At 40.5% G+C, this 24,031-nt stretch overlaps 2 protein-coding genes across 2 annotated transcripts; both read right to left on the reverse strand.

Annotated features, from left to right (window-relative positions):
* Positions 1-4,987: 4,987 nt before the first annotated feature.
* LOC145341462 (lysophosphatidic acid receptor 6-like) lies at positions 4,988-7,121 on the reverse strand. Its single transcript, XM_080186428.1, has one exon. It carries the CDS (start codon positions 7,105-7,107, stop codon positions 6,220-6,222), a length of 888 nt encoding a protein of 295 aa, XP_080042554.1. The 5' UTR covers positions 7,108-7,121; the 3' UTR covers positions 4,988-6,219.
* Positions 7,122-21,130: 14,009 nt separating this feature from the next.
* LOC145341463 (G-protein coupled receptor 55-like) lies at positions 21,131-22,222 on the reverse strand. The gene has a single exon (XM_080186429.1). The coding sequence runs from the start codon at positions 22,220-22,222 to the stop codon at positions 21,320-21,322; it is 903 nt and encodes a 300-aa protein (XP_080042555.1). The 3' UTR covers positions 21,131-21,319.
* Positions 22,223-24,031: the final 1,809 nt, after the last annotated feature.

The following is a 24,031-nucleotide window of genomic DNA, read 5'->3' on the forward strand; positions in this document are numbered from 1 at the left end:
TTAAGTTGCCTCTCGTCCTGCTCCACTCTAAAGTAAAAGCCCCAGCTCCCTCAACCTTTCCTCATAAGACCTACCCTCCAAACCAGGCAGCAACCTGGTAAATCTCCTCTGCACTCTCTCCAATGCGTCCATATCCTTTTTATAGTGAGGTGACCAGAACTGCACACAATATTCCACATGTGGTTTCACCAAGGTCCTGTATTATTGCAGCATAACCCCACGGCTCTTAAACTCAAACCCCTGTTAATAAACACTAACACACTATAAGTCTTCTTCATGACTCTATCCACTTGAGTGGCAACCTTCAGAGATCTGTGGGTATGAAACCCAAGATCTCTCTGTTCCGCCACACTCCTCAGAACCCTGCCTTTGACCCTGTAATCCGCATTCAGGTTTGTCCTACTAAAATGAATCACCTCACACTTTAAAAACCCATTTAGATGCCTGATGGTTATGAGTACCCACTGATAGAAAGTAAGCCCCTCATTTTGGTTATTTTAAATACAATTTTACTAAAGATCAATGTCAAAATCTTTTACCATGTGGGAAGATGGATTTAAATTTTACTTTATAAATGCTACAACACAAGAAATGCTTTGCAAAATGTATTTTATTCACAAAACACAATAATGGAACAAAATATTAGATTCATCATGATATATACATCAATATACACTGTCTTAATACCTTGCAAAATATGTTTGTGAAAACACTCTCAAGTAATAAGTAAAAGTTAAAATGTATATGTTTACTTTCTTGGATTAATTGTAATTGCTTGAAAAATGTATATCTTTTTGAAGAATTGGGAGCCATATCAAACTGCTATCAACAAGAGATTGAATGGGGAGGCAATTATATTTCAAAATGGAGGTAAGGTCTAACATTAAAAAAATCCTATAGTCTCATTAACAGAGGGTGTGATCAAGAATGTAACTTACTTTGTCTCATACTTCAAGTGATTGCTTACCAAAATAACCGTCTTGTCTCTAATCAAAATATGTACACAGTCTTACCTTAGAATGTTATCTTTTTATCGTATTAGTAATAAATGCTTTGTAAAAGGCCTATCTATCCAATTGATTGTCCTGTATTGTTAATTACCAAGAGACCATTATTGGCCTCATTCCAAATTCCCACCAACATAACTGCCAATATCCAGCCATTCAATTCATTCCACATGGCGTTAAAAATTTGGCTGAACGTATCAAACGTAATAAACTTATATGCACCAAAGCTAGCTATAACTCTATTTAAACTTTTTCAGTGTATTGCATGATCAAGGCAGATGATCTTCCAGCTATAACCTATCCATAAAGTAATAGGTTAAATCTAATTTGGAAATTTAGTCTGCTATCAGCATCTTTGCACTGGGTTTGTTACCTCTCCATTGTGCGACTTCAGCTGAAACTGGACACCGGTGAGTTGGAAGTGGGTTTGGGTCAGAAAGGGATGTCTGACATTTTAACCTCTTTAACTCACTGCAAACCCAACTGTTTTGCTCAACTAGCCCTGCGTCACCTATCACAATAACAGAAGCAACTCCATCAAAAAATACTGCAACGGCGAAGCAAGTAACTTAAAAGCCTGATTTAAAAAAAAGAGTCGACTATTTTCTGAGCACTTTTTTGCTGTTGAAAAGTAGAGTAGAAAGTGACAAGTTCCTATGACTTTGAAGAAAGCTGCCCACTAAGATCTAGCAGTCTCAAGGGTGGGGGAATCCCCTTTGCTGATGCTAGTTTAAGTCTGGCACCTTGTCTTGATGTGCAGCAGCTATATCAAATGTGTGTAGGCATCAAGAAGTTGGAAGTAGTTAATATACTTCACCTATAAATTAAGATTTCAGAAAGCTAAATATATGATTCTGATTGAATTAAGATGTAATCTAAACTATAAAAACAAATGTTAGAAGAATACAATACATGGAATGTTTTCTTACTTCGAAGAAATTTGATATTCAATAATTACAAATTAAGGTTGTCAGATCTTAATGAGGATAGCTAGCAGTAATTATGAAGTTGTTATGCTGTTTAAAACCTCAGTCGCACTTCATTCAACAAGTTTTCAAGAGTATTTAAATTGATACTAACATGTAATAGTGGATGTTCTTGTCATTTCATTGATCTCCATTGATTGCAATCGACCTTCACTATCTTCTAGATGAGTCCAGAATCATTGACATCAATTTCTGGATTGCACCGTTCTTCTGGAGATATGCAGACTCCACAAGTTGCTGACAGTTTCAGTTTAACATAATGACAAGTGAATGCCAACTGTTACAGTGTCAACGGCACCACAACATCTGTGTTGTTACAAATAACCTCACATCTAACCAAATCACCTGACAAATAATCTCACACCTATGTGCAATTCCTCATCGTTAAACCTTGCTTGTCATCATTGTTTGGTTTCACTCAACTTCCTATAATGAATCCCTCCTGGTACAACTTCAGTGGAAGATTAGAGGATACTGAAGAGAAATGGCATGAACTGTAATTTTATCTGAAGTCATACTGGGATGAGGAGCCCCCACTGGAATAGAAGTGGCAGTTTTTTGCAATGCCTACAGCAGCAAGGAGATTAGATGATGAACACTATCAACCTATGCATTTCTACATGTTTACTAATTATGTCTTTGAATGATGGATTCTAAGAGTTCACCTACAGGTAAGGTTAGATAAACTCTGCTTTAATTCCCCTGTTTTATCTATCCTTTTCTTACTATTCTAATATCTCTCCATTATTTTCTTATGGCAGTTAGTGGTGAATTTTGTTTCATATTACTCCAGTGAAGCCTGTTAGGGTGTTTCACTGTGCTAATAAGGTGCTACATAAATGCAAGTTCTTGTCCATGAACAAGGACATCAAATACCTGTAACCCCGCAAGACAATTTAGCAAAGATTCAAAAATTATGGCCCAAATCTCTTTATTCTCTGACTTATTTCTTCAGCTTAGGGTATACGATATAGAGTCTGCTGACTTATTCACCTTGTTCCCACTCTTCTTTTCAGGACCAAACCCTTTATCTACTGTTCACTTTTTCAATTTTCCACATCCTCCTTTAGCAAGCTAAGTTTTCGCTTTCCTCATTACTCACAAAAACTAAAGCAAAATATGTAGTTGTTATCAGCAGAATCTCTTCATCCTCCGTAATTAGACTCACTCTTTCATTCCTGAGTAGGCCCACTGTCTCATTAGCAATTTACTTTAAAAACAAAATCCTAACACATTACTGTACTTACAAAAATACAGCACAGGAACAGGCCCTTCGGCCTACCAAGAAAATGTTATTTGCTCATCTTTCTTCAGATTCTCTTTTAAACTGTATTTTCTTCTACTTTCTATATTCCTCATAATTACTCTTAGTATTGTTAGCCCTAACTTCATCATTTTCCCTCTTAAGTTAAGCTTTACTTATAACTGCTCCAGAATTCCAGGGGATTTTTGGAACTTCCATCTGTGTGGGGCAAGGCTGGAACAGAACCTCCCTAAATTGGGTTCTGCTTCTGGTTATGTATAAAGACCTAGTGCTGCTGCATATCCTTCACTTCCTTGCACCTGGACTTGCCTTGCTGCTGTCTGGTTGCAGAGGTCCCCAGTCTGTCTGTAGGAGTCCCCCCCTTACAATCAGGGGAAGGTGGAAAGTGCTGTGCGATACAGTCCCATGCATTCACAGGATGGATTCATTCACAGATTCCCAAGATGCCTGCACTTTTTGCAGCCTTGTGGAGCCATTGGACTACATAAATGTAAATTGTAATAGACTGTATCACCTTTTCTGTTATATAAATAACCTTTTAATAGAGTTTTGTTTGTATTTCAGTCTAATGCTCCCGATCTAGTCCCTACTGTGCAAAAAGACGCCATTTGACCCATTGAGTCTGAACCAACTTTTACCAAGGCCCTATCCTCATAATCCCACGTACTCACTCCACTAATTCCCCTAACCTATATATCTTTGGACTGTGGGAGGAAACCAGGGCGCCCAGAGGAAATCCACACAGATAAGGGGAGAACATACAATTAACATATATAGTCATCCAATGCCAGAATTGAACTCGGATCCTTGGTGCTGTGAGGCAGCAGTGCTAACAACTGTGTCACTGGCCCGCCCCAGTTAGGAAGGGGTGGGGAAGGAGGAAGGCCTCCTTGTGAATCTATCCCCAGGCCTGGCCAAACTCACCATAAACAGGTCCAGGCAGCAGGCAATTGAGAAGGTCACTTGGCCCAACTGTTTGCCCTTCTACTATGATTGTCTTTGCGGTTGCATGTCCCTGGAGAGGTGGCATACAGTGTCTGCTGGCATCATAGAGGCATTTCATGCCCAGTGGGCACCATGGGGTCTGGGGTGTTTTATAGACTTCCCTTAATTACATTTTGATTTGATGCTTTATGTTTCCTTTGCCATTAGTTTTTGTTTGATGCAATATCCCTTTAAGGTGAAGCTCTTTTGATTTGTCCCTTAGTTTGTTTAATTAGGTAAATTGGTTCAATATTACATGGTTCTAAATACGTTAATATAAAATGATATTTTGAACTTTGAATCAAAAGCTTATTTCTACTTTCCTAAATATATGAATGAATATATAAAATATATTTTGTGAACAATTTGAATGAAAAGTTTTAATCTGTTATTTCCATGTCACTTTTCATTTCCCTAACCTTTTCTCAATTTTGCTTTCTATTCATAGAATCCTACAATGCAGAAGACAGTCATTTGGCCCATCGACTCTGCACCAACCACAATCCCACCAAGATCCTACCCCCATAACCCCATGCATTTACCCTAGCTAATCCTCCTGACACTAAGGGGCAATTTAGTATGGCCAGTCCACCTAACTTGCACATCTTTGAACTGTGGGAGGAAACCAGAGCATCTGGAGGAAACCCACACAGATATGGAAGAATGTGCAAACTCTGCACAGTGACCCAAGTTGGGAATTGAACCTGGGTCCCTGGCACTGAGAGACAGCAGTGCTAACTACTATGCCACCCCATCTATTTGCACTATCTGATCTTTTGTTTTATATAATTTCTTTTGCTTACCATTTTTTTAAAAAGTTCTTACATTGCATTATTTGTTATTTAAAATTAAAACTTCCTTTTGTTTTGTATCTCTCTTGACATGTCCTCCATTCTGAGGCAGCTGATCTACATCATATAGATCAAGGCTACACATTTTGTGAAATTAAACTGATTATGAAATCAGCTTGTCTGTTTTCAGTTGAATGGCAATATTTGACTTTATGCACATTTCAAATTAATTTGCAACAATATAGAACCGTTGGTATAAATGCAGCCTAGATCCCCCCTGTAAATTAAAGAAAGATGCTTCCAGGACTCATGGTTTGAGTTATAAGGAGAGGCTGGAAAGACTGGGGCTTTTTTTCCCTGGAGCATAGGAGACTTAGGGGTGACCTTATAGAAGTCTATAAAATAATGAGTGACATAGATATTGTAGATAGTCAACATCTGTTCCCAAACAGGGGAGGCTAAAACTAGAGGACCTAGGTTTAAGGTGAGAGGGGAGAGATTCGAAAGGGTCCAGAGAAGCAATTTTTTCACACAGTGGGTGTTGAGTGTCTGGAAAGAGCTGCCAGAGGCAGTAGTAGAGGCGGGTACAACTTTGTCTTTTAAAAAGCACTTAGATAGTTACATGGATAAGATAGATATAGAGGGATATGGGCCAAATGTGGGCAATTGGGACTAACTGAGTGGTAAAAACTGGGTGGTATAGACAAGTTGGGCTGAAGGGCCTGTTTCCATGCAGTAAATCTCTATGATCACTATGACCTCTAAAATCATGTCCAAAGCTTGGATTTCCAGTCAGCCTGGACTAAACAATTTAGACTGTGGCTGTCAAGTGTTAATATCTCCTTTAGATTGCTCTTTTGTGGTGACTAGGGTATTTTCACAGTAACTTCATTGCAGTGTGAATGTGAGCCTGATAAATATGTGACTAATAAATAAACTTTAACTTTTTTTTAAAGATCCCAATGAAACAAATCTGTCACCTTTGGATAACCGCCCAAATGTAAAAATAATCTTTTCCGAAGGTTAAAATTATGTATCCAAATTATTGGAAAGCTAGTTTTCATTCTATGAAATCACATCACGAAATTAGTTTCATTACCAACATGCACTGTTCTTCACTTCAGGTCAGAATGGATGATTAGAATCTGATCCAGGCTTATGTTCTCCTGACGGATTCTGCTGGTCATCTAATATGTGTTCAAACTGTACGTTTTCTTGATCTTTGTTTTCCAAAACTCCTTAGTGATGGAATAGTAATACATTCCATCCAGACAACAGTTTATAGTTGCCAAACACTGAGAAATCTGGACAAAGGCTCGCAGAGGCGTCTCAGTTGTTATGTAGTCCCACTTCGCTAAAAGGTACAGCAGCATGGCCAGATGATATGGTGTAAAGCAGAGAAGGAAGGTCACCAGATTTGAAGAAATAATGTTCATAGACGTCCTCATGCTCATGCCGTCTCTCTCTTCTTCCACTCTTCGCAGCGTTCTGACTGTCTGAACACTACAGAATATCACAGTAATGGCAGAGATTACAAAGATAGTTTCCATTGTCAGGGGAATTGTACCGTCCTTCCAAAACGTCTCAAAATGTGTAAAACATTTGTTTACACAGTGATCATCCTGGATGTAGTTTGGAATGCTGGCAGCCCAAATGCAAACCCACATCACAGTACAGGCGATGATGGCTTTCTTTGGCGACCTGAAGGTTCTTGCCAGGAAAGGGTGTTTGATAGCGATGTACCGATCCAACGAGATCAGCATTATTAACAGGATTGTCCCATAAGTGTTCACAAAGTACAGAGATTCCACAAACTTGCAGAATATTGGTCCCAGGTCCCACTTTCCACCATCTTTGCCGGCGTGGATCTTGAAAGGCAGGGAGAACAGCAGAAATATGTCAGACATAATCAAATTTGTCATGTAGATCGTAGATTCCATCCACTTCTTTATTCGGACGCAGAGAATCCAGAGGGCAACCAAATTAATGATCAGTCCCAGGGTGAAGGTTGGTATGTGCACCACATACTGAAACGTCTTCACGAATTGAGACTCATTGGAGGTTACGTTGCACATACTTGTTGTCAGGAGAAGCCGGAAGAAACGGGCACACGGCACCCAAATAACGCTCCGAATACCGTTCACCCAACCTTTATGGTTAAACTTGTTTTTCTGTCTCTCTCACACAATTCCAGAAACGCTCCTATTTCATCAAAATGAACTCCAAACCCTGGATTACAAGTAGCAGCGACTGCTAATTCTTCCTTGTAGTTTTGGAGATTGGCCGGGGTTCAGAGCATCAACCACATCCTGTACCATCTCAGAGTCAAAGTGACATTGAACCAAAATCATATTCAAGTGTTGAGGAATCAGCTGCTTCTCGTAGCAGAGTGTGGGAAAAGATTTTTTATAATTGGTTGTATTTCCCCTTGATCGTTGGCGTTTTATTTGAAAAACATTTAGCGTTGGTGAATGAAGCTATCTTGTGACTCATACAGAGCTGGGAAGTCCCACCTTTAATCCCTCTGTGCTGAACTAATTGATTGCCAAGATAAAGTCTTGCACCTGACAACGCGACTTTCTATCTTGACTATTGTCCTCCAGTGACCCCTGCTGGAAAATGTAGATGTGTGTCTGTAAGTAGAGAGGAGGATTATATATGGGTATGAAAGGTAAAGTCACTGATGACCAGAGGTTGCTCTCCTCTTTGAGGAAGAACTGACTGGTGATGATTTTACCTGAGGATCACCACACCTCAGGCAAGGGGCAATCTAATTTGATTTTCAAGTTTGTCTACGACACGACCATAGTGGGTCGGATCTCAAACAATGACGAGACAGAGTACAGGAATGAGATAGAGAATCTGATGAACTGGTGCAGCGACAATAATCTCTCTCTCAATGTCAACAAAGCGAAGGAGATTGTCTTTGACTTCAGGAAGTGTAAAGGAGAATATGCCCCTGTCTATATCAGTGGGGATAAAGTAGAAAGTGTTGAGAGCTTCAAGGTTTTAGGTGTCCAGATCATTAACAACCTGTCCTGGTACCCCCATGCTGACACTATAGTTACGGAAGCCTACCAATTCCTCTACTTTCTCAGACTAGAAGACTAAGGAAATTTGGCATGTCAGCTACGACTCTCACCAACCTTTTCAAATGCACCATAGAAAGCATTCTTTCTTGTTGTATCACAGCTTGGTATGGCTCCTGCTCTGCCCAAGGCCGCAAGGAACTACAAAAGGTTGTGAATGTAGCCCAGTCCATCATGCAAACCAGCCTCCCATCCATTGACTCTTCCCGCTGCCTCAGCAAAGTAGCCAACATAATTAAGGACCCCAAGCACCCCAGACACTCTCTCTTCCACCTTCTTCCTTCAGGAAAAAGATACAGAAATCTGAGGTCACATACTAACTGAATCAAGAGTAGCTTCTTCCATGCTGCTATCAGACTCTTGAATGGACTTACCTTGCATTAAGTTGATTGTTCTCCATACACTAGCTATGACTGTAACACTATGTTCTGCACTCTCTTGTTTCCTTCTCTATGAATGGTATGTTGTGTCTGTATAGCACACAAGAAGTAATACTTTTCACTGTATGAAAGATGGGCCTTCATGAATAACATCAACCAGTACAGGAACTGAATTCATGCTGTTTGAACTTTGCTCTGTATTACTACCCAACTGTCCAGCCAATTATACCAGTACCAGGTATAAATAGCATTTTGAAACTTGGGCTTGTGGACTTAAGCCTGGATGTATATTCTCTGTGTTGTGGGATGGAGGTGGGGAGAGAGAAGTTGCTGTGAGGTTGGGTTGCCCATTTAGGACAGAGATTAGGAGAATTTATTTCTCTTAGAGGGCTCTGAGTCTTTGGAATTCTTCCTCAAAAGGTAATGGAAGCAGATTCTTTGAATACTGTCAAAGCAGAGCTGGATAGATTCTTAATAATTAAGGGGGTATAAAATTATCAGGGGTCAGAAGGACTGTGAAGTTGATGTTACAATCAGAATAGCTGTGATTTTAATGAATGACTTGAGATGGCTTACTCCTGCTCCTACTTAGTATGTTAACTCCTGAAGAATGATTTCCCAAATAAATCTTCTGAATTTGGCTGAACTGCTTTTTATGCTGTGGGGTTACTACCTGCAAGAAATCTAGTTGATAAATTGGATGCCTTTTGGTTGGAGTCAAAGCTTAAGAAAGCATGTAGGGTGCATTGAATGAGTAGGAGAGATCATGGTGTTGAGAAAGGAGGAAGTACTGATCTCAGGGAGACCAGGCTTGGGGCTATGTTAGGTATTTAAGTGGGGAAGAGGTAAATGTAATTTGGTGATCACAATTGTGGGGTGTCTATTGTGGGGTTTCATGAGTCTCTGTGTTTAGCTTAAATTTTAACAGCTTCAAAAGAGCTGTTAAAATTTAAGCTAAACACAGAGACTCATTAACTCAGTGCACTGATTCTAAGATGTGACTTTATTGACCAAACAATGGGAGAATGATATGAAGATGTCTGCAGGTAGAGAATGTGAGCAGCCCAATATCACTCTGAAAAACAATGCGTCCACGAGGGCAATTATACATTTTCAAAATCATATTTTCCACTTTTCCATAAGATAGGCATAATCCAGTAAACATTAATACAGATCAGTCAATTATTATCCCTATCATCAAGTCCAGCCAATAACAATTTACATCCTGACCTCATGGATTTTATTTGTCTTTAATTTCAGATATTACCTCCCTCAGTTGCCCAGCAACACCGCACACTGGACAGTGAAAGGGGAGAATGATTTCCAAGGCTCAAACCCACATGACACACGTCCAACTCTGAGAAAATCCTTACGTCTGTCTTGCACCTGTGTTGTCAATTTTGAGCTGTATAGTTCAATTCATCAAATTTGCATTGGTAGCCAATTTGTTCCTGACAGTTGCTGATAAACTGGTTAGTAAATCCATTGTCCTACAGAATGCAGGCTCTGTCTACTATGTCATCCCATCAAACCCTGCTGAATCTTGCTGTTGGCGGAAGTTTCACAAAATGTATTCTAAAAGCAAACTGCATCCACTTAATAAATTCAAAATACATGTTTTAAATGAGAAATATATGTTATTCAGTTAGAGCTGTCTTTTACAGTGACGACTCTTGTCAGTACTCTCTCTGTAGTCTAAGATCATTCACTCTTAAGTCAGTACTGTGTTAGTGTTCTTAAACCATGATTATGTGTTTTATTAGCCTAATTTAGCCCCCCTACATCAGTGTCCAAAGATGATTAAGGGAGTCCAGTGGGAATGGGAAGGAAGTGGACAGATTGCCAGGACTGGGGTTTTAATTGTGTTGCTTATTGAACCTGAAGGAACCACTTCTGCTCTTCCTTGCCCACAAGCAGTGCAGTAAAAGCACTTAACTCATGGGTTGGAGTTTATGGCCACCAAGCTGACCTATTTACAGGTGGAGGACCACTTAGAGTAGTGGCTTGTCTTTCTGCCCAACCACAAGTTGTGCCTCTTAATATAGGAGGCAGGTTAGGTGCCAATCAGTCCATTTACCCCTATGCTTATTGATGACCAACTAAGGATCTGTTTCTGCTATCCCCACCGTAATATTACATGCAGCTGAGAAAGGCAGAACAAAGGAGGCTTGTCTGTTATTTCACTAGCTCAGGTCATAGAATCTTACAATGCAGAAGGAGGCCATTTGGCCCATTGAGTCTGCACTGACCACAATCTCACTCAGAGTCTATCTCCACAACCCCATACATTTACTCTAGCTAATCCCTCTGATACTAAGGAGCAATTTAGCATAGCCAATCTACCTAGCCTGCACATCTTTCGGACTGTGGAAGAAAACTGGAACACCCAGAGGAAACATACACACAGACATGGGGAGAACATGCAGACTCCTGACAGGCAGTGACCCAAGCCGGGAATCGAACCAAGGTCCCTGGCGTTGTGAGGTAGCAGTGTTAGCCACTGTGCCAACCTGCCGCTCTATTTAACCAAATGTTTAACCTCTAACCTGAAAGCACACAACTTCAATATAATTTTTAAATGATCAACTATTTCAAATGATTTTAGATGACCAACCCTACACCTCATCTGCCTCCATTAATACTGGAAGTGGGTGGAATTCTGACCCGTTGGGTTTCTGTCCCAGAGTTTTGTCAATTTAACCTCAAAGAAGAATGCCATAAAAACTCCAAGTGGTTTTAGGAGTTAGAATTCTGGCCTTGATTGCCATTTTAATGCTGATAATGATCCATTTTAAAATGTTTTGACAACACTGGTTATTAACCTTGGCCCCCATGGTGGTGCAGTGTGGTTGAAGTAAACCCTATCTGGGACCGATACTTCAGTGTAGCATTGAGCAACATTGCCTTTTGGGAGTTGTATTTTTGGATGAGTTGTTCAATCCAGGCACCAACAGTTCTCTCGGGAGGACGTGTAAGATGACTCGGTACTGACCTATACTTTGAAGAAGAGCAGGTTGGTCTCCTCAGAGTTAATAAACAAAATAAATTAATTACATATTAACCTGAAATTAAATTAAATTCCTCGACTGCATATAATTTATATTTCAAGAAATTCTATTATATCAGTAAGTAAGTGTCGATATAATAAATAAAATCTAGGAATGGCAGTGCTGGTTATGTGATGGGACCGTATCCTTGTTTGCTTGTGGACAGGGATAAATGTGCTAGTTAATAAATCTATAGGGAATGTTTGCTTCTTGAACCAACTTAGTTTAGAGTGCTTGAGTTGAAGAGTGAGTTGGTGACACTCAGACATTAACAGAGGGTGAAGAATTTATTTTTTAATGTATTCATAGGATGTGATGACGCGGAGAAGCCAGCATTGGCCTGGGATGGGCACAGTAAAAAGTCTCACAACATCAGATTAAAGTCCAACAGGTTTATTTGGCAGTACGAGTTTTCGGAGCACTGCTCCTAGGATGAATGCATTACTGGTAAGGTTTCATCACTTATTACCAATCCCTAATTGCCCCTGAGAAAGTAGTGGTGAGCTGTCATTTTGAACTGCTGAAGTCTATGTGATGTAGGTGTACTCACAATGCCGCTAGGGAGCAAGTGCTGGATTTTGACTCAACAACAATGAGCAGCAACAGATTTCCAAGTCAGGGTGATGTGTGCAACTTGGAGGGAACTTTGCAGCTGGTGGTGCCTCCATGTATCACCATTGGTGGTGAAGGCCATAAGTTCAGAAGATGCTGTCAAAGAGTTCCAATTTTTTCTCCATGCTACAATGGCCCCTCTAAGGAAAGGGTGGCACAGTAGCATAGTGGCACAGTGCTTAACATTGCTGCTTCACAGCACCAGCAACCTGGGTTCAATTCCAGTCTCAGGTAACTTTCTGTGTGCAGTTCGCACATTCTGCCTGTGTCTGTATGGGTTTCCTCCAGGTGCTCTGGTTTCCTCCCACAGTCTGAAGATTGCAGGTTAGGTGGATTGGCCATGCTAAATTGTCCCTTAGTATGCCAAAATGTGTAGGTTAGGGGGATTAGTGGGGTAAATATGTGAGTTTATGGGGATGGGGCCTGCATAAGATAAAAAGTGGCGGCACGGTAGCACAGTGGTTAGCACTGCTGCTTCACAGCTCCAGGGTCCTGGGTTCGATTCTTGGCTCGGGTCACTGTCTGTGTGGAGTTTGCACATTCTCCTCATGTCTGTGCGGGTTGAGGACCTTCCACACACCTGACGAAGGAACACCATTTCCCGAAAGCTTGTGGGATTACTATCAAATAAACCTGTTGGACTTTAACCTGGTGTTGTGAGACTTCTTTCTGGGTTCAGGGCCAGATTGAGAGGTTTAGCAGAGCACTGCAAATTCGACCCAACTTTAGGAAAATTGTTAAGAGACTAGTTAGTCTTTGAGACCAACAGCCTCACAATACAAAAAAAGTTGTTCACTGAGACTAAAATCTCTTTGGAAAAAGCCATAGAGATGGCCCAGGTGACTGAATGTGCTGAACAGGGTGTAAGTGAACTACAAGGCGTGCCTAATGAAGTGGGCCTCTGGGAAACACAAGAAGAGATAATGAGGACTAATCTTTGTGATCAGAAGCCTAGAGTCCCAAAACTGCAAATTGTAATATCAAGTCACTGTCTCCATAAGGGATGCCCAATTCTTCTTGCCTGACTGGCTTCTGGCCTGGCACCCTGGCAATCTGTGTGGCTCCTTGTTCATGGTGATTAGGATGTACAGATGAGACATGACTGTGGTCTGCTTTTCCTCAGGCATTACGACCTCTTTCCTCTTTGTTACGACCAGCCCCTCTGTGAGCTCCCCTAATTTGTTAACTTTCCAAAATGGGTCCTAATTTTGTTATGCTCTCAGGTGAGGAGGGATGAGCTGGCTCCTTTTTTTTATTCAAAACCTCTTGACTGGTTGCAATAAGTTAATTTATGAGGAAACCTTTCCTCTGTGGTTACCTTTTCCCAATCCAAATGTATTTAGTTTTTAGAGGGAGCCATTTTAATCAGCTTTTGAGTCAAAGAAAAAGTAAGTTTGTTCGTTAAAAAAAATTCCAAAAAATGTAAAAATGCAAAACACGCATGCACTGATTAGATGAGCAGTTATAAGTTCAGCAAGAAATAAAAAACCCACTTGGATCAGTCTTTGAATTGCCCGTGAGCGCAGATGGTGATATGTTGCAGCCGTTAAGTTGAGCAATTCTAGAAAAGCTGAATTTCATCGGAGTAGGCATTTCTGTCCAACAATGTGAGAGAAATCATGAATGTAGCCCAATCCATCACCAAACCAGCCTCCCATCTATTGACTCTGTCTACAATTCCCCCTTCCTTGGAAAAGCAGCCGGCATAATTAAGGACCCCATGCACTCCAGACATTCTCTCTTCCAGCTTCTTCTATTGGGAAAAAGATACAAAAGTCTGAGGTCATGTGCCAACTGACTTAAGAACAGCTTCTTTCCTGCTGCCTTCAGACTTTTGAATGGACCTACCTCACACTATCTTTCTCTATGCCCTAGCTATGACTGTAATACTACATTCTGCATCCTTTCCTTTCCTTCTCTATGAACAGTATACTTTGTCTATATAGTGCACATGAAACAATACTTTTCACTGTATACTAATACATGTGACAATAATAAATCAAATCAAAATCAAAAGAAATGGAAAGCAGTGAAGGTGGATAGGGGGATAGAGAGATATGGAAATCCTGTCAGAGAGAAGAGCAGTTCTTCAGGGAAGGCATACCTGGTCCAACACTAAGAGAGAAATGAAAAGCAGTGAAGGTGAATGGGCGGGTGGGGGGTTGGGGGGGGAACGAGGGGACATTCGGAAATCCTGTTGGAGAGAAGAACAGTACCTCTTCAGGGTAGGCATTCCTGCATTTTCCATTTTCCAGCATTTTCTCTTTTGGTTCTCACAGAGTTGACTTTGGCAGGTAAGCAGTTAGTTTGGAGACAGTCGACATGGTGGCTGATTTCCTTTAGCTTCTGGCTTTTACTAAGCTTTCTTCTGGCACCAGAGGGAGACAGAGAGACCCTTTTTGTTCGCAAGCTGCCCTAGCAGGGGTGGCTGTCTTCTGTCTCTTCTTACTTCTGTATCACCCATACAATGACATACCAGCAACGGTACACACAGATCAGGGCTGCGGCGAGCTTTTTAATCCCAGTTCCCTGTTTATTGTGAAAGAGAACAAGTGAAATGTCTCTGGTCCCAGAGTTCAATTTATTTGAACTGAGGCCGTTTTCACATTCTCTGATATCAACCAGCAGGAGATGGGTTTTGGATGTCTGGTGAGATGCGAAATGTCTCTCTTTACACTCCATTTTTACCGGTTCTTGTCTGCCTTTCTCACTTTCGCCTTGGAAATTGGCCTTAGTTTTAAAAACAATTTGTTCTGACTCATTGCAAATTACAGAATTTCAATTAAAGATTTTGAAAAATATTTTTTCAAAAAAAATTCATGACAGCCTGCAAGGACAAGAGAGACAGTTAAGCGCCGTTGTCCTATGTTTCTCCTGCTCCCACTCTGCGGCCAATAATTGAGCATCGACCCAGCTCTCCAGGCAATTAGCAGGTCACTCCTTGGAAATCAAGGGCTATGTTTGCATTCCCTGCATAATGTGATCAGGACCCAGAAACTGTCCTGGCATCAATTTCCCAACCCTGGAAAGAAAAATAGACATTTTGTGCCTATCTTCACAGTAGAAGACACAAAGAATGTATCTGAATTTGTAGGCAAGCCAAGGTCCAGAGATAACAAGAAACGTAAAGTGAAAAGAAAAATAGTGGAGAAGCGAATAGAACAAAAAGTTAACAAATCTCTAGACCTGATTATCAGGTCTTTGGAAAGATAGCAGATGAATTGGTTTTCGCTCTTTCTGAATTCCTTCAATTCTACAATGCACCCCATCGTTAGGAAGGTATCAAATGTAACACTAATGTTCAAGAAAGGAGGGAGAATGTTATCAGGGAACTATAGATCAGATAGGCTGACATCAGTACTAGGGAAAATGCTAGTTATTAAGGATGTGGTAATAAGGCATTTTGAAAACCATAATAAAATTAGGCAGCATCAATAATAAATGGACACTTAAGTGCTTTATCCTGTCTCCACTGCTATTTTACCTGTGGCAGGGAGCAAGCAAGTAACTCAATAGGTTTTACTGCACGGGTTGATGTGGGGTATGGGCAGATGGTACTTTGAAGATCTCATATGCCCATCAGAGGCATCCCCTCCTTTGACCATCCTTCCCCAGCCTCCCAACCCAGACCGCAGTCCCTCCATCCCCTCAGCTCCCTGAGGGGAGCCTGCCAGCCAGACAATATTGGTACCTTTGCCTTAACATTAATCTGATCTCCATAACCTCTTCTTTATCAGGGACTGCGTGCGGTGTGAACAGCGCAGCCACCACTTGAACCTGAGTTGCTGGGACGGCAGAGTTGTCTGCCAATTGGGTTGGCCGGCAACCCTCTAAGGTGGAAATTCCTCCCCAGATTGGGGCAGAAGTCTTACCCTGAGCTAATGAGCACTCTGCTAAGTCTAAAATAACTGTGGGGCTGTCAGTTTTTTCCTCCTGCAGTCTCCCAAGGGATTTTTCAGATGGGGGAATGGTGAACACAGCCTTCTAGAAAGATCCAGCCCACGATTTCATGAAATGGTATCTATTAGAGTTTTTAAAAGTTGTATCTAACAAGGTGAGTAATGAGGAATCAATGGATGTAATATATTTGTTCTTTCAGAACACATTCAATAAAGCACAAAAGATTAAAACTCATGGGATTGGGAACATTTACTAGTATAGATTGAAGATTAGTTGACCAACTGAAAACAGAGAGAAAGGATAAATGGGTCATTTTCAGGAGAGTAGAGTGATATAAGTAATATGCAGCAAGGACCTGTACTTGGGTCTTAGCTATTTATAATTTATATCAATGACTCAGTGAAGGCATTGACTGAAATGTATCCAATTTGGTGACAATACAAAAATAAGTGAGAAATCATAGAATCCTTAGAGTGCAGAAGGGGGGGCCATTTGATCCATCAAGTCTGCACTGACTCTCCGACACAGCATCCCACCCAGTGTCTATCCCTGTAACCCCAGTTAATCCCCCTAACCTACACTTCTTGGGACACTAAGGCAGAATTTTCCCTTCCCATCCACTACAGAAATCATAGCAGGTGGCACAGGATCATACAAAACGTCTGTCGACCTCGGGAAAGATTTTCCAGTCTTGGGGTTGGAAAATCCCGTCCTAAGAGGCAACTTAGCCTGGCCAATCCACCAAACCTGCACATCTGCAAATCATTCTGTGACGAGAATATGAAAGGGCCTCAAAAGGGTGAATTAGTTATGTGACAGGCCAATAAGGTAGAAGATGAAATATAATGTCAGGAAGAGTGAAATTATCTCCCCTGGTAGGAAGAATGAAAAAACAGAATAATTTAAAAAGGTAGAAAACTATTAAACATTGGGTATCAGAGGTTTGGCTGTCCTTGTGTATGAAACATGGAAAGTTAACTTGCAGACACAGCTAGCAATTAGGAAGGTAAATGGTATGTTATCCTTTATTGCAAAGGGGTTTAGTTTAAGTATAGGGAAACCTTACCACAATTATATAGGGTTTGGTGAGATCATGCCTAGATTACTGTCCACACCTTTGATTGCTTTACCTAAGGATATACTTGTATTCGAGTGAAGTTGTAAATCTTCAGAATTCTCTACCCTAGAAAGCTGTGGATTCTCAGTTAATGATTACATTCAAGATCAAGATTGTTAGATTGTTGGATACTAAGGGATTTGGGGATACGTTAGCAAAATGGAGTTGGTGGAGAATTCCAATCACAATCTCAGTGATTGGCAGAGCAGGCTCAAGGCTCTAAATGGTCTATTCCAACTTCTAATTCCTATGTTCTTAGTTCTAATTCTTAATGGATTTGCATCAGTAGATAGACGAAATGAACCAGAAATCATATTATGGTGGGGTTTTATATATGGTGCTTGTATTAGCTTGCTCTGAACTACTCAACATACATAGTTTTCTCTTATATATTGCCTGGTGATGTTTCTATATAAATGCACAATGTTGTTGATTCACATAAATTACAGCAGGTCTGTCACAAGCTCAACTAATATACAATGTTGAACTAAGTGCATCTTCATTCAACTGCAGGAGGTAACAAAGGCTGAGATGGCATTGAAGGGGTACTAATATTATTTTATTTGATCGCTTCATCTATACATCAACAGTACCATTGTAAGGGTCAGCATTGGTAATTATAGTGAAGCAGTGGTTAAAATCTGACAGCATAAGCTGTGAAATTTAAATTGCTTATGCGTATCATTGTATCTCAGCATTGGCTGGGCTTATTTAGCACATGTACAATGGAACAATGTGAAAAACAAAATATTGCAGATGCTGCAGGTTTGAAATGTGAACAGAGAATGCTGGGAATAATCAGTAAGATCAGGCAGCGTCTGTGAAAAGAGAAAAAGAGTTAAAGCTTCAGGGCAATGGTCTTTCCTCAGAACTGGGAACAATTAGAGATGCAATAGATTTTAAAGTAAAGCAGTGGGGAAAGGGGGTTGAGAAGGAAGGAACAAAAATGAAGGTTTCTGATAAAGTGGAAGACAGGAGAAATTAAATAACAAAAGCGGTGATGGTGCAAGATATAAGCAGATGGTAATAGCTAAAATCAAGAAAGAAAGATATAGATGAGGTGTAAATGGAAATAGCAGAATCAACAGCTACAATCCAAAACCAATGGGGGCAAAGCTTATGGTCTGAAACTGTTGAGTTCAGTGTTGGGTCTGGAATGCTATACGGTGTCTAATTGAAAGATGGGTGCTCTTTCTCGAGCTTACATTGAATATCCTAGGAACTGTGTAGGAATCTGCCGATGGAGGTCAGAATGGGGCGGTGAACTAATATAGTGGGCAACCAAAAGTCTTGGCCATGCTTTTGGAATGGTGTTCTGCAAAGTAGTTGTATAATTTTTTGTTTAACCTCCTAAATGTATTGGGGACCATAATGAGAGCAGCAAGTACAGTATACTAAACTAAAAGTCAATATCATCATTTTACTGAAAGTAACTGGGGATCTGGATGGTGAGAAGGGAGGAGGAGGGAAAAAGCAAAGGTATTGAATTTTCTGTGTTTGTAAGGATACATGGAGTGCAAAGAGGAGAGGTGTCGGAGGTTATTGAGGAGTGAGCTAGGCTGTCATAGAAAGAACCACATTCCTTCTGATGTGTTTGGTGGTGGAGTAACAACAGATTAATATTTGATAAAAAATGAAGTTCACAGTCCATCTGTTTAATAAAAATATACAATTAATTTTGTTAGACAGAAATCCTCACTGTAAACAATGCTATGTCTTCCACTGTATTGTGGGAATTTCACAGCTATTCAACTATAATGTACCTCACTCCTCTTAACTGACCAGGCGACACTCAGTTCAAGTTCAAGATCTTTATTTGAGCTATGGCAAGGAAGCCTGCTGGTCACTAGGTGCTCACAGACTCTCCGAACAAAGAAATACAATGGCAATTATACAGTGTGGCTCAAATACAAGCAATTAATATCTACCAATCAAATGTGTACTTTGTTTAAAAAATTATCTGTGTCCATTCACAACTAATAATTGGGATTACATAATGTATAATGTATGCATTTAGCTGTCCAATTACAATATGCACGTCCATTTAAATTACAATATTTTCAAGCACATATTTCTTTCTATTTATTGACTGACTTCCAGACATAAGGATGATAAAAATACATTTGACCAGTGATTACATACTGCAGCTGTACAGTGTTTAATTGGATTCTTTTGTGCACGTTGTGTGAAGAAAGCCTCCCTTATAATTAATATAGTCATGGTCCTTGACTGTTACCTGTAGTTAAGGCAAATGATTTCTCACCAGGACTTTCTCTGTCTTTGAAAATGTTAGTGGCGAGCAGCTCATGTGATTTTTAAACTTGTATAATTTTTTAACTTTTTCACACTGTAATAAGCCAGCTTCACCTTTGGGATGCTTTGTGATAAATTGTTATCGGAGCTACTGTGGAGTTTTGACTGTGTTTTGCTTTTCACCATATGTTATCCTTTTGTATGATCATCATATTTCTCACTGATTATGCCACTGATTGAATGGTATGCACTTTACATTAGTAACTTACATAGGAACATAAGAATATAAGAAACAGGAGCATGAGTAGGCCATCTAGCCCTTCGAACCTGCCCCACCATTCAATAAGATCATGGCTGATCTGAAGTGGATCAGTTCCACTTTCCCGCTTTCTCCCCATAACCCTTAATTCCCTTGTCTGTCAGAAATCTATTTACCCGTGACTTAAATATATTCAATGAGGTAGCCTCCACCACTTCAACGGGCAGAGAATTCCAGAGGTTCACCACCGTTTGAGTGAAGAAGTTCCTCCTGAACTCCATTCTAAACTGCACCCCACCCCCCACTTATTTTGAGACTGTGCCCTCTAGTTCTGTTTTCCTTTCTAAGCGGGAAGAATCTCTCTACCTCTACCCTACCTAGCCCCTTCATTATCTTATATGTCTCTATAAGATTCCCCCTCAGCATTCTAAACTCTAACGAGTACAGGCCCAGTCTATTCAATCTCCCTTCATAAGCTAACCCCTTCATCTCCGGTATCAACCTGGTGAACCTTCTCTGTACTCCCTCCAAGGCCAATATATCCTTTCGCAAATAAGGGGACCAAAACTGCACACAGTATTCCAGTTGCGGCCTCACCAGTGCCCTGTACAGTTGCAGCAAGACCTCCCTGCTTTTATATTCTATCCCCCTCGCGATAAAGGCCAACATTCCATTTGCCTTCTTGATCACCTGCTGCACCTGCAGACTGGGTTTTTGCGATTCATGCACAAGGACCCCCAGGTCCCTCTGAATCTTTCCTGGAAATCCCTGATAGCTCTTATGATGATTGATTAAATATTTTACTCTAAGCAACATTTCAGCTGACTTGACTAATGAAACTCACACATTCATTTACATGAACCATTGAAGAAATGCAATTCAGATTATCTAGTAGACTGGGAACATTTATTAAATTCATTCGTGGAACATGGCATCACTGACTGGCCAGCATTTGTTGCCCATCCCTAGCTGCCCTTGTTCAGGGGGCAGTTGAGAGCCAACCACTTTGTTGGGGCTCTGGAGTCACATGTAGGCCAGACCAGGTGAGGATGGCAGATTTCCTTCCCTAAAGGGCATTAGTGAATCAAATGGGTTTCTCTGACAATCAATAATGGTTTTACAGTCATCAGTAGTTTCTTAATTACAGATTTTTTTTATTGAATTCAAATTCCATCTGCCATGGCGTGATTCAAACATAGGTCCCCATACCACAAGCTGACTTCTGGATTAATAGTCTAGCAATAATACCACTAGGTCATCACCTTCTTTTAAACTTATTGTTTTCAGCTATTAACTTTACAAATTGCACAGCTACACGTCCAATGTATGTGAATCATTGGGGGAAAACCTGTGTTAATGATAATGTGCACTCAAAACATATTGTTACAATCATGTTGATCCAAAATCCATTGGAAACAAATCCTTTTGGTTTAGCTGATCACATTATCCAGTACAAAATCAGCAGTATCAGAATTAATGAACTAAGGGAAAAATATATGTTTAATAAATAAATCCAAAACTTTGGTATCTTTTATCCATTATTCTTCATGCAATGACTGTAACCAAAGAAGCAATTGATGATTATAAGTTCAAGAAACCAAGGGTAAAAGGGCAAAATGAATTCTGGAATTCAACTGGAACGAGTTGAAATAGTTTCCTCTGCACTGTTGACCTGGGATTTCCTGGAATTCTTAATGATCAAATAGTAATACATTCCATCCAGACAACAATTTATAGTTGCCAAACACTGAGAAATCTGGAGAAATGCTCGTAGAGGCGTCTTGTACTCAGTTAGGCAGCCCCACTTCGCTAAAAGGTACAGCAGCATGGCCACATGATATGGTGTAAAGCAGAGAAGGAAGGTCACCAGATTTGAAGAAATAATGTTCATAGACGTCCTCATGCTTATGCCGTCACTCTCTTCCTCCACTCGTCGCAGTGTTCTGACCATCTGAACACTACAGAATATCACAGTAATGGCAGAGATTACAAAGATAGTTTCCATTGTCAGGGGAATTGTACCTTTGTCCCAAAACGTCTCAAAATGTATAAAACATCTGTTTGCAAATTGATCATCCTGGATGTAGTTTGGAATGCTGGCAGCCCAAATGCAAACCCACATCACAGTACAGGCGATGATGGCTTTCTTTGGCGACCTGAAGGTTCTTGCCAGGAAAGGGTGTTTGATAGCGATGTACCGATCCAACGAGATCAGCATTATTAACAGGATTGTCCCATAAGTGTTCACAAAGTACAGAGATTCCACAAATTTGCAGAATATTGGTCCCAGGTCCCACTTTCCACACTCGTTGTCGGCGTGGATCTTGAAAGGCAGGGAGAACAGCAGAAATATGTCAGACATAATCAAATTTGTCATGTAGATCGTAGATTCCATCCACTTCTTTATTCGGATGCAGAGAATCCAGAGGGCAACCAAATTAATGATCAGTCCCAGGATGAATGTTGGTATGTGCACCACATACTGAAACGTCTTCACGAATTGAAAGTCCGTTGTATTGTTCCAATTGCACATACTTGCTGCCAGCAGATACAGAGATATCTGAAAGTTAATACTTCACTTGACCCTGCTGCAATTATCTGGCGTACCCAATTTGAGAAGGATAAATGTCATTGAACTGAAACTAAATCATCTGCAACATTGGTGTAATAGTAGTGTGCCTGCCGAGTTTTTACCGGGACATCTGCGAGTAGCACCGACCACATCCTGTGTTAAGTGTAATGTTAGCGAGCGAGAAGGTCACCCCCGCCAGATCTTGAAATAATGTGTGAAGCATTCGAAGGGAGCCTGAAGCGTAGCGGGTAGGTGTTTAAAATACAATTTCAAAATGTGGTATTGTTCTCTTGTGGTTAAAGGGAGATTTTATTTCAGAGCTTGTGAAGTGACACTTACTAGGCCAATGGTAATTTAGTTGGAGATATGAATTCAAATTCCACCATAGTAGTGTGTGTGTGTGTGTGTGTGTTGGGGGGGGGGAGGTGGCGGGGACTTTAAATTTGTTTAATCGAATATATCTGCAATAAAAAAGACATACCAAACAATGGCAAAACTACCAGGTTGTTAACACATAACCTTTAAAAGAGGAAACCTATAGTCCTTGGTCCGCCCTGGTCGAGATGTGACTCCAGATCCTGTCCAGTGCTATTGCTGGATGCAATATTTTAGTAAAAGTAACAAAACGCAGGAACTGAAATAAGAATTAATGGTGAAACCTATGGATCATCAGGCAGCTTGTGCTGCTACACTGTATGTCCACACTCAGAAGGCATCGACAGGTTTTACTGGGGAGTAGATGAGGAATGCGTGGAATAGGCCATTATTGCAGAGAACATCTTGTAGCATAGCGGGTATTGATTGAAAGCATTCAAAAAACTGTAGTTGTTGTACGTGAACGTTTCCTAAGCATCACAGATTAGAAATGATGATGGGCTTGAGGAACCTGGCACAACAAATTGAGTTTAGAATTTCTGGCAGCACACTAATGTACTTTTGTCTCTTGCCACACAGTCTGAGCCTAGCCACCATCTGCAGGGAACAGCTTTCACAACTCTGGTGCATTTCCCCAATAAGATCTCAACAGACTATTGGAAAATTCAGGAGTAGAGCAATTCCTTTGAAAAAATCATTAATACTCTTTCCAATGTCACTGCATTAAGGAATGTGTCTTGAACATTATTCTCTGTCGTATAAAGGCTTAACAGATGAAATTGTAAGGAAATTTGTACTCAATATGTAAGCATGTTAGTACTTAGAGAATTTGTACTGAATAATTGTACCTAAACTGGGTATGAAATATGGAATCACGGATAGTATTAGAGTGTCTTCCTTGAAGTAGAATTGGGATGGGTAATCAAGTATAGCTGATTTGTAACCTAATATAATCAAGTGTAGCAAATGTGATCAGAACAGGAGACCCAGAGAAGTAGTATAGCAGTTACTTATTAGCAAATGCAAACAGCAGTCACTTGGGGAGACAATGGGTACTATACAGCTGTCCAGCTTAATATATGATTGTAACAAGCAAGAAAGAATAAAGTGAGCATGTTTTTCTTCACATTCGGCCTAAGTCAGCTAAACCACTATTGTTGTACAAGCAGAGTCGTAAAGATAAGGGCAAAGGATGTAACTACCATGGTTTCGAGAGGAAAAGAGATGTAACAATGGGTGACCAATCTCAAGCAAGGTAAATAAGGGGTCAGTACAGAAACAATGGTGGCTAAACGAGGTCGCATTGTAAAAGCGAGATAAGAATCTTGAGATATGGAGCTGAAATGTGCATAAAAAGACTGTAAGCCGAGGGCTCTGTGGAGTGTTCCGGACCTC

The sequence above is a fragment of the Carcharhinus amblyrhynchos genome, chromosome 3 (assembly GCF_965287045.1).
Source record: "Carcharhinus amblyrhynchos chromosome 3, sCarAmb.v2.hapA, whole genome shotgun sequence".
Classification (NCBI taxonomy): Eukaryota; Metazoa; Chordata; class Chondrichthyes; order Carcharhiniformes; family Carcharhinidae; genus Carcharhinus; species Carcharhinus amblyrhynchos.